The sequence below is a fragment of the Gopherus evgoodei genome, chromosome 10 (genome assembly GCF_007399415.2).
Source record: "Gopherus evgoodei ecotype Sinaloan lineage chromosome 10, rGopEvg1_v1.p, whole genome shotgun sequence".
Taxonomy (NCBI): Eukaryota; Metazoa; Chordata; order Testudines; family Testudinidae; genus Gopherus; species Gopherus evgoodei.
This window is the reverse complement of record NC_044331.1, coordinates 77,978,526-77,995,474: the sequence shown is the minus strand read 5'-3', so window position 1 is coordinate 77,995,474 and position 16,949 is coordinate 77,978,526. Positions and strand designations below refer to the sequence as shown.

Below are 16,949 nucleotides of genomic sequence, written 5' to 3'. Positions count from 1 at the left end.
CCATGTTCAGGTCAGCAGCTCAGCACCGGGACCAAGCCTCACCTCTTATAAGGAAGCGTCTTTCTGAATAAGAATCCAGCTAGGTACTTAGATGCCATACATTCTGAGTACCCACCCCTTCGTGCATTTATCTTCCCAACAGCCCCGGTTGGATAGGGAACTAGCATCCCCATTTTGCAGATGGGGAAATGGAGGCACAAACAGTGACCAGCCCAAAGTCACACCAGGATTTGGTGGCAGTGTCAGGAAATGAACCCAGATTTTCCAAGTCCCAGTATCATGCCTTATTTGCAAAGATAGCTGACCCTTTCCCCAATGCAGGAGCAGCCCCCATCAATGCAGACTGGTTAAGCCACACCTTTTATTGTATTGTATTGTATTCCATGCAGTAGGTTCATGTTTAATAGTATGACATATAGGGAGGGAGAATGTTAGACACAAATGAAAGCAGAAAGGTCATTTGTGTCAGGTCCTGAGTAGGAAAGGCACATAGTTACCACTGAATTCAACAGGAAAAAAAACCAAAAACCCTAGACAGAGGGAAACACAACACTGGATGCCATACGAGAAAGAGGGAGCTTCAAATTGGTTGACACGGAAGTCAGTTTGACAATGTCCTATATATTCCTTAGGTCTTTAGTTCAAGTGAGTTTTGATATCTCAGCACACCCCTGAAACCTCTTTCCCATTCTTGTTTGAAGAGCGTCTAGGAGTCCGAGATCCCCCAAGTTCAATCAGCACCATTGAGTATCACAAGGTGTTAAGGGGACTCCTTCCCACAGGGATGAGCTAGGAAAGGATGGGTGATGGAAACGGTGTAGGGAGAGTCTTCCATCACCAGGGACCTGCAGGTCACATCCAGCTGCCAATGATGGGTTATTGTAGCATGGAGGACTGCAGCAGCACCAATGACTTGCCTTGGCTAGTAAGTATTGCTATTCCCAAACATCAAATAATACCAGAAATGAAAGGTGGTGGATGGATACAGCAGAACTGTGAGCACAAGCACTATCAAATGTCTCCATGGTATCAGGAACAGAAATGGTGACAGCACCTCAGAGTGAAGCAGCAGCAAGTCCCTGTACTGCGCTTGTTTTAAGGCAGGGGTGGCCAATCTTGATCTGATCTAGGAGGGCCAAGGTTCCCATGGAAATAGCACAATAGCGTAACATGTGAAATGATAACACCATAGTCCTCCAGCAGGCATTCCAGCAGGAGACATAACTTTGCATGTCTGGAAGCTGTACACCCAAGAGAAGTTAATACCAAAAGTGGGATGAAGTTCTCAGTAATGGGCTTGTCCCAGCACTTTGCTTCTACATGGCAGCCATGCGGGCAATTCTCAAGCAACTCTGCTGGACCACTGTTACAATAGTGTCTTCTCATCTTAAGCAACAGGAGAAGGACATGGTGATGAGCAGGGCAATTCTACCATTCTTCAGTTTTGGTGCAGCTAGATCTGTCCCTGTGCCCATCTTAACTAGGCCTTATCTGTTTTTTGCCAAACATAACTCTAGTGTGTAGCACCTTAGATTCCTCTTGAGCACTGGGCCTTTTAACTCTATACCCATGCTGCTTTTCAGATTCCCTCTACAATTTCCTAGAAGAAACAGTCAAGCCCAGTGCATCCAAAGCACGGAGAAGTTCAGGGCAGTCTCTTCAACAATATACTACCACAGACAGCACGAATCTGAGGCATTTCTGTCACTTTCATCAGCCTTGTTAGACAGGACAAAGGTCCATTCATTTGGGAAGCTGGTGTTGTGACAGGTTTGACGATGTTGCAGGTGGGAGAAGGGGCATGAAGCTTAGAGCGACAAGGAAGGATTATATCGGAGCGTTGTCAGCTAAACCACGCCAGTTAGATTTCAGCCTGTCATTTTAAGATGAGTGAAGAAACTGCTGGTGAGAGCTCAGGTGTCTGAAGTCCTAGGTCTGCAGAACAGATACAGTCTAGTTTGTAGCAAGGCAGACTAACTGCAAAGTAGCCTACGCTAAGCCTTAACCTTGGCCTGGAGTTTAAGGAGGATAGTTCAATCTTGCTGAGTCAGTCACTGGATGCTCTTCTGAGACTGCCACCAAAGAGACCAGCTGAGCAGCCAGCGATGAGGACACCTGTTCTGTACCGCTGAGCCAAAGTCTAGTGAAGTCAACAAGAGTCTATCCATTGACTGCAGTGGGCTTGAGCTTAGGTTCCAGGAACAGAACTGGAATCCTCTCTACACCCAACTCGTTCCACTTAGACCCCTGAGCAGTGATCAGATTGTAACTTTCAGACACTACCAAAGGAAGGTGGATTTGAATATGGCCCAGCAGTGAAAGACTCCGTATCTCACTATCAATTGCCTGAGACACCCACCCCCTGGGCATTCTGTCACGCAGAGAACAACATTGAGACCCCTCTGGAGTCTATTTAGTGTTCTGAAAGACATTTAATGAGCCCTGGCTAGATTTTGGGCCTCTCAGTGCCATGATACTGGGTGACAATGGTACAAGACCTTGTCCATAGGGGAGGATATGACAATGCTGAGCCATGGCACACAGATGCACAGTCACCAACCACTGATGCAGCAGCAGGCTGTGAGGATGCAAGCCGTGCATAGCCATAGTTCAGTATCTGAACTGGATTATTTCTTCCCCACATGCCAAACAGAAACAGGTGGGGTCCCGACTGTGGCAGAACAGCCTGGGAGCAGCAGTGATGGGCTGGTTAGCAGGAACTCTTGATCTGCTTCCTCACTGCCTCACATGCCTGTGCCCGGGACAAAACAGACCTCCCTTGCTTTCGAGGTACAGCATTTCATGACTTGGGAGGGAGGGAATAATAGCATTTTAGAGACGCTCTGCTGACTGGTCTGTCGCTGCAGCAGAAGCCAGCATCAGAAGGGCTAATTTAAAAAAATAGTAACTGAAAAAAATAGCAACTCAAATGAATGCTGGAAGACGTATATAATGTCCAGCAAAAGAAAATCAGATCACATAGGCCAGGCTCCCATTAGGAGGTTAGGACTACAGCCTTCAAGATCTGGCCCAGAGATAGTAATAGGGTCAACTCCAAAGTGATGTTGCAGTTTCTGTGGGAGTCAACGGGTGTTGGCAATACTCAGCACCTCTCAGGATTTAGCCTAATATAAATACAGGAAATCCTTGCAGTTCCCGTTAGTTCACTGCAGCTCTTCTAAATCAGCAGGATGAGCTAACTGAGGGTGCTGGGGGAGAGTCAGCTACAAGTTTCATCCATGCAAACCCAGTGACTTTCCTGACATTGCCCCGAGTGACCTGGAGCAGAGCACAGCCCTCCACATCCTGAGCACCGAAAGGTTCCTGAAGGATAACCCCCCACCCTCCCCAAAGTCAAATGATCAGTGTGAGAGACTGGGATGGAGCAGAACACGTCCCTCGCTCCCTGCCTGGCATGTCAGCCCTCCGCTGCTGCACAAAAAGGGGAGGACAAAAATCTGACTCCTCCCTCGTGGGTGGGCAGCTCCTGGATGCAGCCGCCAGGGTTCCTAGCAGTAGGGGTCAGCAGACAATGCTGGGCAGGGGAGCGGAGAGGAAAGTGACCAGTGAGTGATCAATCCCTGTGCAAACCCCAGGCCTACGCTATTGACTGAGCAGTGGTGGCAGCAGCATCTCTCGACTCACGCGCTGCATCTGCATCCCTGACCCCCACTCTGAAGGGACATTCTGCTCCTGGCCCCAGCTTCCCAAAGGGCAGGGGGAGGGGGAGGAGGCTCAGTAAGTCATTGGAAGAGCAGAGCTTGGGCTGGGGAGGCAGCATTTGGCGTGGAGTGCAACAGCCTCACCCCTACTTCTCCAGGGAGATTGGATGCATCCCCTTCTCCCTCCCCCGGGCTTGGCTGAACACCTCAAGGATCATGTCCTACTTGGCTCAGCAAGTACGTTTGTGCGCTTGGCTGGGATGGTGGCGCCTGCTTAGCTCATCCACGGGACCCCTGCGTTCCCCTTGCTGACGGCGCCTCTGTCCCTCCCTTGTCACTCACCGCCCCTTGAAATCCAAAAGAGGCAGAGAAGCAAAGCCCGCGGTGATAGCAGGCATTCCTAGGGCTGTCTGTTACTGCTCCAACCCTGGCAAGGAAACGTCCCCCGTTCATGGCGGAGTTGAGTCAGCAAAATGAGAGACTGGCTCAAAACACTCCTGTCCCTGATGGGGTAGCAAAGTTTATAACCTCCCTTCCCTTGCCCACCCCTCAAGCCACTGGGCTACTGAAAGGAGGTCTGGGCTGAGCCACTGATCTTGAGCACCCCTCCGCGATGCTGCCCGCTCCTGACAGAGGCTGACGACAGACCATCTCACATAGGTCCCCTTTCTGGGACAGAAGGCATCCAGGCCCCAATGTCTCTGGAACATGCAGAGAGAGTCCCCTAAGACCCAATCGTCCACCCTCTGGGACTTGATGCTAATGCTCCTTGCTTTGCCCGAAGGGAGCTGACCGGCTGGACCTCGATCCTCTCCAGCTCCAGCCCACACAGCAAATGGCACTGACTGGGCTTGTCAGGCTTTATCATGGGACTCTTCCATCCCCTTTGTGACGAAAGGTGGGTAAGACCCTGCCCCTCTCCACAATCTCCCTTCAGCTCAGGACGGGTTCATCTGCAGCAGCCCCGCACGTTGCCGGAGGAGAGGTGGAGCCCAATGGCTACCCCAAGCTGACATCCGCCCGCCAGCTTCTTGCTTTTGACGAGCCGCAGGGGTGAGGACATTGTTGAAGGAGGCTGACAGAAGCCATTGCCTTCCACCCCGTGGCGCAGTGACAGGGGAGGCTGCTGTCAACAGAACCCTGAGCCAGCCCAGCTGCTGTGCATTACCAGGGCCCCGGCGCTAGTTGGGAGGGTCACATCCCCCACATCCACACATAAAAAAATCAGGATTTTGAGAGAGCGTGGGACTTCCTGAGACCGCGCAGAAGTGAAGGCCGCATCGGACAGTCAGGGGCAGGGCGTGCGGCTGCCAGAGCAGTCCGGGCTCCGCAGCCTCCTGCGTTAAGGCTGCAAGTGTTCCAGGTACTGCGGCAGGGGGTTCTCCTTGACGTATTTCTGAATGTACCAGCACGTCAGGTGAGCTCGCAGGTCCTCTTCGACCACAAAGTCCAGGGCTGCCTAGAACCACAAAAGAGGACAGATGGGTTTATAAACGCCACACTCCCCTGGGCGCGAGCTAAGACAGGATCCCGGCTTACACCCGACTGGCTGGACCATGCAAGGGGGAGCGGCCTGAGCACCAGGGAAGTTACCTCAGGACTCCTTGAGAGCGGGGGCCCTTCGGTCTGGTGCCATGAATGGAAACCCGCCTTGATCTGGCCATCTCTCAATCCTGGGCCCACCGAGCCATTCCAGTGACAGCTCCCAGCGCCAGGCAGTAGGCCACATGCTCCCCTCTGGGGTGAGGAGCAGGGGGAGAAACCTGGGGCAGAAAAGATGAACTCTGACCCCAGGAACCACCCCTCGGGGCAAGGGGTGCAGCAGAGATGGGGCTTTGGAGGTGGAGCAGCCATAATATACGCTTCCTCGGGACTGTGTGGAAACCAGCCGAACCCAGCAGCCACTCCCTCCTGCGCCGGCCACTCCTTGTATAGGGGGGCCCAGGGAGCCACTGCCCAGAATGCACAGCCATTGAGGGACAGCCTGGCACTTGCGTGATGCTGCAAATGCCCCTTACGAGGGACGTTTCGGTGGTAACTCACAGAGTTCCCCCCTCCACACACACATTTGGGGTCGGGGGCGCGCGTGGCGGGAACAAACAGCCCATTGACTCTCACTGAGCCTGCTGCCTCAGCACTTGTGCTACTAGGTGCCCGTACGAAGTTGGCCTCTGTTTCTCACTGCCCCATCCTTCTCCCCCTTTCCCACACAGGAAGCGCTGCTGGTGGGGACAGAAGGGTGGTGCTGGAGCCCCTCAGCATCTAAGCCCGCTCCAGGGGTAGCAGTGAAGTTGCCCTTGCAGCACATGCTGCGACGGCAGATAGACCCTCCGCTGCATGTACGGGAGAAAACAAACAAACGTGGTTTTGGCCGAGAATAGGTCAGGAATGGGCAAACTCCTTCACAGAGCTAGGAACCCGCCTGCTGCTGCTTCCCATCAGGCGGGGAAAGTCCCTGCCCGTTTCAAAGGTAGCAGCATCCCTTTCCCTCTCCCATGGCCTCATGCAGACAAAGGAAGCTGCTAGTTGTCCTCATCTCCCCTCTGTGTGATGCAGAGGGGCGGGATTACTGCTCTCGACAGCTCGGTGGCTGTGCTTGCAGTCACAGGAGGGGACGAACAGAAAAGCAGTAGGGAACTAAGTTCACTGGTATAAACTGGTGCTGCTTGCCACAGTGTATGCGGACAGGGGAGAGCTTTCCCCCTGCTTCCCCTTTGAATGATAAATAGAACACTAAGCACTTTAAAATGTGTCAGCCTGTTCCTTGCTCATTAACTAATTAATGGCCCAGCACCTGGGCGAAAGGGGCAGGAGATGCTAATCTGCAGCCACTGGACTGATTCTAGGATGGGAGGAAAAGAACTGAATGCTGCATCTCAGCCCCATGCAGGAGGGTTTCCAAGGACCTGTCAAGGGAATTCCCCAGAAGCAGCAAGCTAGCTGTTAGCTCTGTGCCTGGACATTCAGTTTAACAGAGCTGGTCCCACATGCTGGGTTCAAAGCTACCCACCCCCCATGCTCCCTCCATCGAAGACGTATACAGAGAGAAATCCCCATCCACTGCCTCATTGCCCCTGCCATGAAGCAGTGCTGGAGTGGGCGAGCGAAATCCCACAGGGCCAGGGCAGCCGACAGCCCCTCACGTGTTCTCCTAATCCTCTCTGTGCTGAGTTGTGGACATGTGGGGGGAGGGGAGAGAAAGCTGGCAGTTGCTCTGCCCCCCCCATTTTATTTCTGGACATAGATTCCCAGATGATGTGATTAAATCTGTCCAGCTGGAGTAGAAAGGGCACAAGTTCCGAGGTAGGGAGGAAAAAGGGCTTCAACTGACCCAGGATGCGGGATCACCCCCCCATACACCCACAGCCAAGCACTGGCAGCTGTAAGAGACATGTGTGAACTGCAGCATAAAGAAGGATTTACCCTCCCTAATGAGCAACTTCTGCAGGAGTGGTGTGGATACTGCAGGGGGCTGGATTCTGTTCTTGTGCCTCTATAACTCTACTGGCTCCAAGGGCACGACTCCTGCTTTACGGGAGATCAGGATCAGGCCCTTTGCAAGGATATTGGGCTTTCATCTGCAACACACTTTACAGGCATTTACGTAATTCACTCCGACATCATCCTGTGTATCATTAGGTCTGTTTTACGAGGGGAAACCGAGGCACAGAAGTAAAGGGCCTTGCTCAAGGCCACTTACCCAATCAGGTAAAAGCCAGAATTAGGGCTCAGGATAGGAGTTATGGCTCCTGAAGGTCAAGGAGAGTAATTTGTATGCTGCAGCGGAAAATGGAGCCCTCCATTCCTGGCTGCTAGTCCCATACTCATACCATCCCTCCCTAGTCCGCTCTCCGGGGCCAATCTGAGCTGCTGGATAGAAGCAGGGTATTTTTATTTTCAGATGGAAAGAGGTGGTGGTTGGATTAGCAGCTGGCTGTGATGGTACTTGCCCAGCAAGCCAGAAATAGGAACCTCTGAGTGCAGATTTCCATACCTACAGCCAGTGCCCGAGAAGGGGAGAGGATGAGAATTCTACTGGCTGGTCACAGCGTTATCAGTCACTCATCACAGAAACCAGCTGCCCAGAGCACCCTGTGCCTGAAATGCAGCATGTGGAGTGAACTGTCTCCCAGCCAACAGGGCAAGAGCTAAGTCCCTGCTTCCATTACATGGCTGTGATTCTACAGGCACCCTCTTCCCGGCCTGGCTAGGGGACAGTCAAGCCAAGCTGTCAGATGCCAGGAACAAAACAGGGCTTCCAACAGTGCCAAGGAGGATAAAATTCCCAACGGGGCATCTCTCTCTGCTGATGGAGCAGTGGTGCAGTGTCACTTTAGAAGCTCATGTGGGGGTGTTTCTGGGGCAGCCTGCTTATCTCTGAAGATACACCTCACCTCGTTCCCTGAGCTTGGAAAACCCGCTGGGGAGCCATGTGAACATAAAAACGGCCATACTGGCCATCTAGCCCAGTAATCTGGCTTCTGACAGTGGCCAATGCCAGGTGCTTCTGAGGGAATCAACAGAACAGGCAGTCATCAAGTGATCGATCCCCTGTCGCCCATTCCCAGCTTCTGGCAAACAGAGGCCAGGGACAAGTGCCTCGGTAAAACACCTGGGTACTAGACACATCATGGAAGTGCTGCTCAGAGACGCCAAACTAGAGCTCCTCGGCCTTTGCAATTTGAGAGGTCTCCCAAAAGCCAAAGAGACACTCACTTGCTTGGCGCCAGCTCCACCTCCATCCAAGGTGGGGAGCCACACGCTCCAGGAGCCATGCAGCAGGTGGGAGCGGTACAGTTTTGCAGGAGAAACAACAGTAAATCACTAACAACAATCACAAGCTGGCTGAGCAGCTCAGTCATTCAGCAGCAGGCAGGGGACGAGCAAGGGGCACATCCAGAAGGGAGTATGGGGAATGCAGCAGGGGGATGTGAACGGCCATGCTCGGCAGGAAGGGAAAGTGGGCACAGCAGGAATTAGGAAGATATGCAGCAGGCCACCTTCCCCGCCACACAGAGCCAGAGCCTTGCAAACAGGTTTGCTTCATGGAGGAGGAGTGGATGGGTCAGGGGAAGCATGGAGCAGGCCCCAGAATCAGGCTAATGCGCCCTGCTCGCAGAGGGGAGTATGCTATAGGACTTGGAAGAGCAGGTGGAATCAGTGAGGGACCCACCCCAAAGGGAAGGTTGGCAGTAACACAGTCTGTAGCCAGGATGATCCTGGGTTTGTAACGGGGCTGGTTGGTACGGACCAGGGACTGAGCCCAGCAGTGAAATCTAGAAGGGCTCAATGTTTCTTGCTCATTCTGGAGCTAACAGAGAACGTACCCCCACCCTGCTTCCATCCAACGCTGGTGGCCGCGCTGTGGCAGACGTGCCATTTGTCTGTACTTGTGCCTTTAAACACCAAGTGCTAGTTGGGGCAGGGACAGACTTACGTCAGTGCTTCATCACATAGATTACGGCGCTACTGAAGGCAACTCGTTATTAGGGCAAAGGCAATAAAAAGGAGTCACTTAACCCTGCCCTGCACTGCAGACTGAAAGGCCTGGTGGGAAAGGCCAGGCACAGAACCTCTAGGGATTATGTTCCTAACTGGGATGCTGCAGTATTGGTGCCTGGCCTGGAAGAAAGAGAGTTCAACGCCTGGCTGGAGCAGGGCTAGTGGGACTCCTTGAGCAGTGCTGGTGACACGGATTGTTACTCCTGCAGCAGGCAATCCAGATAAAAGACAAGTCACCGGTGGCCTTGGCAGGAGAATTGATGTAGCAATAAGGAGTGGGAAAGCAGAGGCTGCCGGGTGGGGGAGAACGTAGGGAGTGATTGAGTAAGGCCTCAAGAAACCAGCACAGAAGCAGGCAGGCTGGGGTGCAGGGAATTTAATATCCAGGGAATTTAGGTTGAGGGCAGAGCATTCCTGAAATAGCTGAAGATGAGGAGTTTAGCAGAGAACGTCCATCAAGCTGCTTGAAGCCGTCAAAGGAGAAAGTAAATCATGAGCATAAATCCAGAATGGGTGGAGGCAGGAGTGTGTAACACCAACAGACCCGGGTGTTGGTGGTCGGGATCGAACCTGGGATCTCAGTGCATTAATCTCTTTCTCTCTAAGGGCTCTCGGTGCCACTAGCTGGGACAGAACACCACACCCAGAAGGTGTGTGGGTTACAAGAGGATGAGGGTGAGAGGATTTCTAATAGAAAGGCAGGGCCGTGCTACTGAATTTGCAGCCCTGCTTGGAACAGAGGAGCTGGTAACCCCTTGACAGCAGGAAGAGGAAAAAAGTAGGAGAAAATGGTGAGAGAAAATTCCCAAGGTCACTGTTGTGAGAGAATATGAACATGAGCATGAACCAAGAATATGAGAATATGAGAATAAGAGAATATAATAATAATGAGAATAATAATAATGAGAATAATAATAATAATAATAAGAAGAAGAAGAATGAGAATAAGAGACTATGAACATGAGCATGAATCAAGTGGGCAAATGCACACAGACAGTCTGGAGGAAGAGTGGGGAGAATGTGATGTGAGGGAGTAGGCGTGGAGATGCACTTGCAGATCATACACAAATCAAACTCAGCTTGGACATCAGCCAAGGAGGAAGCGAGGAACACCAGCTGGGATTTGTGCCGGGGGAACCCAGGGCGTGGAGGCAGCCAGGCAGAATGTCCCTGGCACTGCAGCCTGGAGAGAATGGGGCAGACAGGAGGACGCTCTGCAGAGCAGCAATCACAGTCCCATTCAAATCAGACATTGCGGGGGGGAGAGCCACCTTCACAAAGCTTTTCTTCTGATAAGGACGGGGTGACAGGCTCTGGGCTCCTCCAACCCCCAGCAATTCTGGAAAGGCCCCCCCCCTCCCAAATCCCACAAGAACACCTGATTCCCTCAAAGCTATCATCTCCTCAGCTTGCTGACGACACAAAGCTCCCTGTCCTCCTTCCCACAGCACACACAGGCAAGAGGCAAAACGCCTGCCAGCCACTTTGGAAGAGTCTGTGATGACACGAGAAGGACATCAATGAGAACGGATCATGCCCTCAGCTACATTATTGCATCAGGCAGCAGAAAGAGCAGCTGACCCACTAGCACGGCTTCTAGAGCCTCCATCCCTCAGCAGGCCCACAAGAAAGGAGTTTATAATCGAAAATCCATTCATTCCCCAGGCCTGTGCAATTCCCAGGCATCCCATCCTCCATGGGAACCTTCGATTGCAAGCTCGTTGGGGCAGCGGCTGACTGATTTGACTGTGGTTTTTCCTTCTTGATACCATGAAGGAGATTCAGTGAAATGAACAAAGAAAGTCAAGCTGAGAGTCAAGGAAGAGAGGTTAACATGAGGGTCACAGCACCTGTAATTTGGGGTGGTTTGGTTCTGCTCCCACAAAAAGGTCACTTGGACAAACAGTATCATTCCAAAGCTTTGCTAACATGCTATAAAACAAGGCGTGTGGGAAGATCCAGCGATCAGACACAGAATGCTTTGGATCCATTGCGCTGCCGAGTGACTCATGAGCATGACAGAACAATGAAGCAAAGAGACTCAGGGAAGGAAGAGCCTGAACCAAAGCTGCAAACAGAAGGGGGGGAATAAAAGGTTGCGTGTGAGAGAGAGACCCCCCATCCCTGCAGCAGACTTGCCAGGACGCTGCAGCATGCAAACAAAGAAGGTCTTGAGGAGTCTACACTAAGCGAAGGAACATAAATCAAGGGAAGTTATTCTCTCACCAGAGAAGGCAGGAGCCAGAGCACGTTTGCACTGTGGAACGCAGCTCTGGTCTCCATACTACCGGAAAGAGATGGAAAGATCACAGCAGGGAGCAATCAAAGCGATGTATGCATCAAGGCACGTGGGTTATGAAGCAATGAGGCCGATTCAGCCTACGGAGCAGGAAAAGGAAAGGGAACATTTCCTGCCGAGAAAGAGGATCCGGCGAGAGGACGAGGGACGGAGCAATGTGAAGAAGCCATTTCAGAGAGTGACGCATTTGGGAACAGCAGAAACGCACTAGCCCAGAAGCAGAAATTCCTTCATAGCATGGGGTGGTTGAAATTGCAAACGGCCAAAAGTCAGCAGCCGCATTAAGTGCGGAGGCAGCTGGGCAACCTGCTGGGAAAGGAGAGCGGAAGGAACATGGCCATTCATCAGGATTTATTAGAGCAGGCCCTAATTGGCCATATGGTCTCCCCTGGCTCTGAGTACTGCTGCATCTCTCCACACCTCCCCTTGCTCCTTCTGCAGCTTCCTTTCAATGAGTGTTTCTGGACACTGGTGCAAATCACCCCCAATCGAGATGGTCTCTCCCCTTTCTCTGGTGCTCCTGCGTGCCATCCTTCTGGAAGGCACATGGTGCCAATCCCTGGAGTCACAGGCCTGTGCTGGAACAGACCCTGGCAAAAAGCCTTTTTTTTTTTCCTTTTGCAAGATTTCATTAAAATGCATGTTCACAGATTCATTTTGTGGCTCAGGAATGTAAATTTTCGCAACTTTTTTTTGCAAAAAGTTCTGTTTTGCATCCAACCCTCCAAGATGGAGGGGATTTTTGGGAAGGAAGGGGTAGAGAGCTGGGAGGGGGCATGTTTCCTACCCGCCCCCCCCAAGCTTTGGAAAAATGCCCAGGTTTTTGCTCTAAGCTGGTCTTGTTTCACAGTTTGTGTCAAATGGGTCACTTGCTTGAGTTCTAAACACTCTGCTGAAGCATCCTGCTGCTCTTAGCCATTTTAGAGAGGCAGCATGGTGCAGGGGTTAGGACACTGGATCTGGCTTCTTGTCCTGGCTCTGCCACTGACCTGCTGCCTGACCTTTGGTAGCTCACTTCACATCTCTATGCCTCTGCTTCTTCTCCTACCCTTCGCCCATTGTGTTCCTTTAGCCTGTAAGGTCTCTGGGGCAGGGTCTGCTGCTCACTCTGCGTACATACAGCACCTAGCGCAACAGGGCCCCGATCTCAGTTGGGGCGTCAATGCTATTGTGAGATAAGTAATATTTGTCCATAAAGGAAGGCAAAATGTTGCTAGAGGCTGGTCAAGTCGTACCTTAGCCAGGTGCTTGGCTATTCCTCTTCCTCGGTAGGCGTCTGGTACCTCCGTGTGCTGCAAATCCACTATCCTCTTCCCCACGTACTCGTAGAGCAGCACTGCCCTGTCGTGGCAACCTACGGAACACAAGGCAGGAGTTTAGCTATGGAAATGCCTTGAGGGAGAGAACCCTCTGCTTGGGGTGAATGCAGCTCACAATGATGCTAAGCTGGCACAGGTATCTATCATAACGCCTGGCATCTAAGGATCATCTCTGCAGAAGGAGCTTGCAACATCTCTTTATTGGAACAGAAGGAGGCCACCACAGTCTAGCGCACTGGAACGTATTGGCTCAGATTTTGCTCCTACTTATACTCCGATTCCCCATTTCATGTAAATGAGGTGTAATGGAGGGCAGGATCTGGCCTATTGGGATAGCTGTGAGGTTTCCCCACCACACACACCCTAGGCCTTGACTTACTATATTATGATGAAATGATTTGTAATATGTACAAATCTTATGCCGACTAGCGGTTGTGGGGGAGGGGGGAAATGGAAACAAAACAGATCTTTCCTCTCTAATATATTATTTTTTCCCCCGTGGCATATAAAGTCTGCTAGCATTTTCTGACGTAGCTGCCAGAACTGATATTTTAAACACTTTAGATCTAGTAGAGAAGATAAAAATTCTTCTGTGAATGAAAACAGACACAAACACACACACACACACACACTAATTAGGATAAATTATGTTTCCATCTCTAATTATCATCAAATGTGGCACACAAACATGCATAACATATATATATATTTTAAAACACTGTTAGTTTCTCTTCGTAATTCAAATATAGGGGAAAAGGTCTCAGTACGTGGAAAGTGGTATGTGATACATTTCAAAGATCCTGAAATTTGACCATTATAAGAGAAATCATTTGAATTTTGCATTTCCACAGGGCTGGTTATGCTTAAAGTTTCTCAAAAGGGATTTGTGCCAAGGATTTAGATCAGCCTTGCCGAAAGGTCGTGAATGTTCACCAGTCCAGACACAGAGGGCTCTGCACCTAGGGCAGTCATTGCACTGGCCTAAGAAATCCGTATAACACACTACGAGATCAGAATGGTAAAATTTCACACCCATGTTGTGCGAGCATGATTACAAGCTGGGCTGGACAATGCAGGATCTGGCCCAGGTACTCACTCATTCTTACTACGATAAAGAAAAGTTAGTGATTGATATTTTGTGCAACTGTCCAAAACCAAAACAAAACACCACCACACACACAAGAAAACCCACCACATCAAATGTGTAGAATTTTGCACACCCAACTTAGATACTGGGATGTGCAGTGGGCATGTAAAGGCAGCTACCATTATTTTCTCAGCAACAGCTCACGCACAGCAATTTGATAGTAATTTAGACAGAACTGACAGATTTTGACATCGGTGCATAAGAAAGTTTCTGAAACCCACAAACAGAGCTGATGGATCACAAAATACTATCTCCCTCACTAGCCAGTTGCAGTTGGCTGTTCTGCATAAAGTCACATTTGTGAGTACATGGCCAGCCACCGGTTACTGGTGAAAGCGTTTATCATACCCCAAGCTTTGCATGTCTTAGTACAAATGAAAATTCAGTCACAAAAATCACACCAGAGCGACTGTTTTTGCATTTGCAAGTTTAGAAAGTTTTAACCATGCCATTAGAGAGTCACAATACCATGTGATCCAAGTGACCAATTACACGCCATGAATAGCTGACGCAAAGAGCTTGCAAACAACAGATAGATGGAAAATTCCTGGCTATTTAGGAAGACAGGACTGGAGTCACTGAGGTCATATCACAGGCAATCCATCTTATCAACCCATTCACAAACTTATCAAGCTCCATCTTAAAACTAGTTAGGTTCCTGGCCCCCACCACTCCTGCTGCAAGGCTGTTCTAGGACCTCATTCTGATGGTTAGAAAATTTCTTTTAATTTCCAGCCTAAATTTATTCATAGTCAGTTTAACCCCAATTGTTCTTGTGTCAACTTTGTCCTTTAACTCAAATAGCTCTAATCCCTCCCTGGTGTTTACCCACTAGTGTTTTCACAGAGAGCAATCATATCCCTGCTCAACCTGCATTTTGCTAGGCTAAATAAGCCAATCTTTTCCAGTTTCTTGCCAAACCTTTATACTTGAGGAAATCAGGCTTGGGAAATGGACTGAAAGGCAACTAAGTTTATCCTGCACCTGGTCCTCCACTGCCCTGCATCTTCTGAGGTGCAAAGTGGGAAATAAGAGCCTACGAAATCAGAGTATATATGTATCTCATAGTACTGGAAGATACCCTGAAGGGTCATTGGGTCCAGCCCCCTGCCTTCATTCACTAGCAGGACCAAGTACTGATCTTGCTTCAGATCCCTAAGTGGCTCCCTCAGGGACTGAACTCACAACCCTGGGTTTAGCAGGCCAATGCTCAAACCACTCACACTCGTTCTGCCCTGGTGGAATGACCCACATGGAGAATCAGGCCCATTGTTCACAGTAAAGAATTCAGCCAGCTCTACCTGCAAAACAGGATGGGAATTATACCCAGTTCTCCCACATTGGAGAAAACAAACTGTCATGCATTTGGAGCTGCCCTGTGATAATTTATGAACACTGGGATGTTTACAGTATGATGAGATTGGTTTAGTTTAATAGGGGGGCTGTCAGGAAAAACAAACAGGAAAATGTCTGGAGAAATGCTGCTTGTCTGCACTCAGTTGAGTGTTGTTAAGAGACAACGTCAGGACAGAATAAGGTCCATGAACACAAGCAAGCAAAGGAGCTACAGCAGGCTTAGAAGAGGGACCCTCTCTCAAGAGAAGACTGTAGTGGTTTTGGGGGAAGCAGCTGGAGACAGAAGGACCCCGCGCTGGCAGTGTCTGGAGAAACTGCGCCTGCTGGGTAAGCCTTTAGGTAAGACAGACATGCACATAGATTGTTCGCTGTTTTAAAATTATTTTCCTCTAAAATGCTTTGTTTCTACTGTTAAGATAAACAATATTTTGGTGCCATCTGAACACTGTGTTCAGTGCTGGTCATAGACTCCTGAAGGAAAGAACAGCAAGCGTCCAAATGTAGTCGGACCTACTGGGTAAGAACGGTACCATAGCCAGGGGCCAGTCTAGGAGTGGAGAACTGCAGAAACTCACCCAGGAGAGCAGAGCCGAGAAGCCCAGAAAGGGGAGAGAGGAGAGCTAGCCCTGTAACAGTGACACAAACCCATCCTCCGAAGAAGGAACTATTACAACTAAAAGCACCTAGAGAAACCTATCTTCCTCCAGGAAATCGACAGCCTTAATCTCAGGGAATTAGAGCAAGTTTCAACACCCTCATGTGGTTTCCACATTGCACTGAGTACAGGAAGCAAAGTGTTCAGTGGAAGCGGTATCTATTACAGATAGTGCCCTACCAAATTCATGATCCATTTTGGTCAATTTCATGGTCATAGGATTTAAAAATTCATAAATTTCATGATTTCAGCTATTTAAATCTGAAATATCATGGTGTTGTAATTGTAGGGGTCCTGACCTAAAATGGAGTTGGGGGGGGGTTCGCGAGGTTATTGTAGGGGGGGTTATGGTACTGCTGCCCTTACTTCTGTGCTGGCTGGCGGCGGCATTGCCTTCAGAGCTGGGCAGCTGGAAAGCGGAGGTGGCTGCTGGATGAGAGCCCAGCTGTGAAGGCAGAGCCGCTGCCAGCAGCAGCGCAGAAGGAAGGATGACATGGGATGGTACGGCCACCCTTACTTCTGCGCTGCAGCCTTCAGAGCTGGCCGTCTGGCCAACAGCTGCCACTCTCCAGCCACGCAGCTCTGAAGGCAGCGCAGAAGTAAAGGTGGCAATATTATGACCCCCTAAAATAACCTTGTGACCCCCCCCAACTCCCTTTTGGGTCAGGACCCCCAATTGGAGAATGTTGGTCTTCCCTGGGAAATCTGTATAGTATAGGGTTAAAACACACAAAACACCAGGTTTCATCGGCGGAGACCAGATTTCACAGTCCATGACGTGTTTTTCATGGCCGTGAATTTGGTAGGGCCCTAATTATAGCAGTCACCAGTAGCGCCAGTTATAATTAAAGGCTTTAAACAGTTTGTTATAACTGCTCTTTTCACACGCTCCTAATTTTCCACCACACTCAAATTTCCATGGTGTCCGGCTGATTTTTTGGAAAAACTTTAAGCAAAATCCTTTCAGCTGTTTTTACTGAGCTGTGGCAGAGTGGGGGAAAAAAATTAC

General features: G+C 50.2%; 1 protein-coding gene across 2 annotated transcripts in view; it reads right to left on the bottom strand.

Moving 5' to 3' along the window:
- Positions 1 to 337: 337 nt before the first annotated feature.
- NATD1 (N-acetyltransferase domain containing 1) overlaps positions 338 to 16,949 on the bottom strand; it is a 38,168-nt gene continuing 21,556 nt past the window's right edge. For both annotated transcript variants that reach the window (XM_030578464.1, XM_030578465.1), the window contains exons 2-3: positions 12,699 to 12,817; positions 338 to 5,121 (exon numbers count right to left, since the gene is read on the bottom strand). In XM_030578464.1, the coding sequence (XP_030434324.1) occupies positions 5,005 to 5,121; positions 12,699 to 12,817 (236 nt within the window). In that variant the 3' untranslated portion in view covers positions 338 to 5,004. The remainder of the gene's footprint in view (positions 5,122 to 12,698; positions 12,818 to 16,949) is intronic.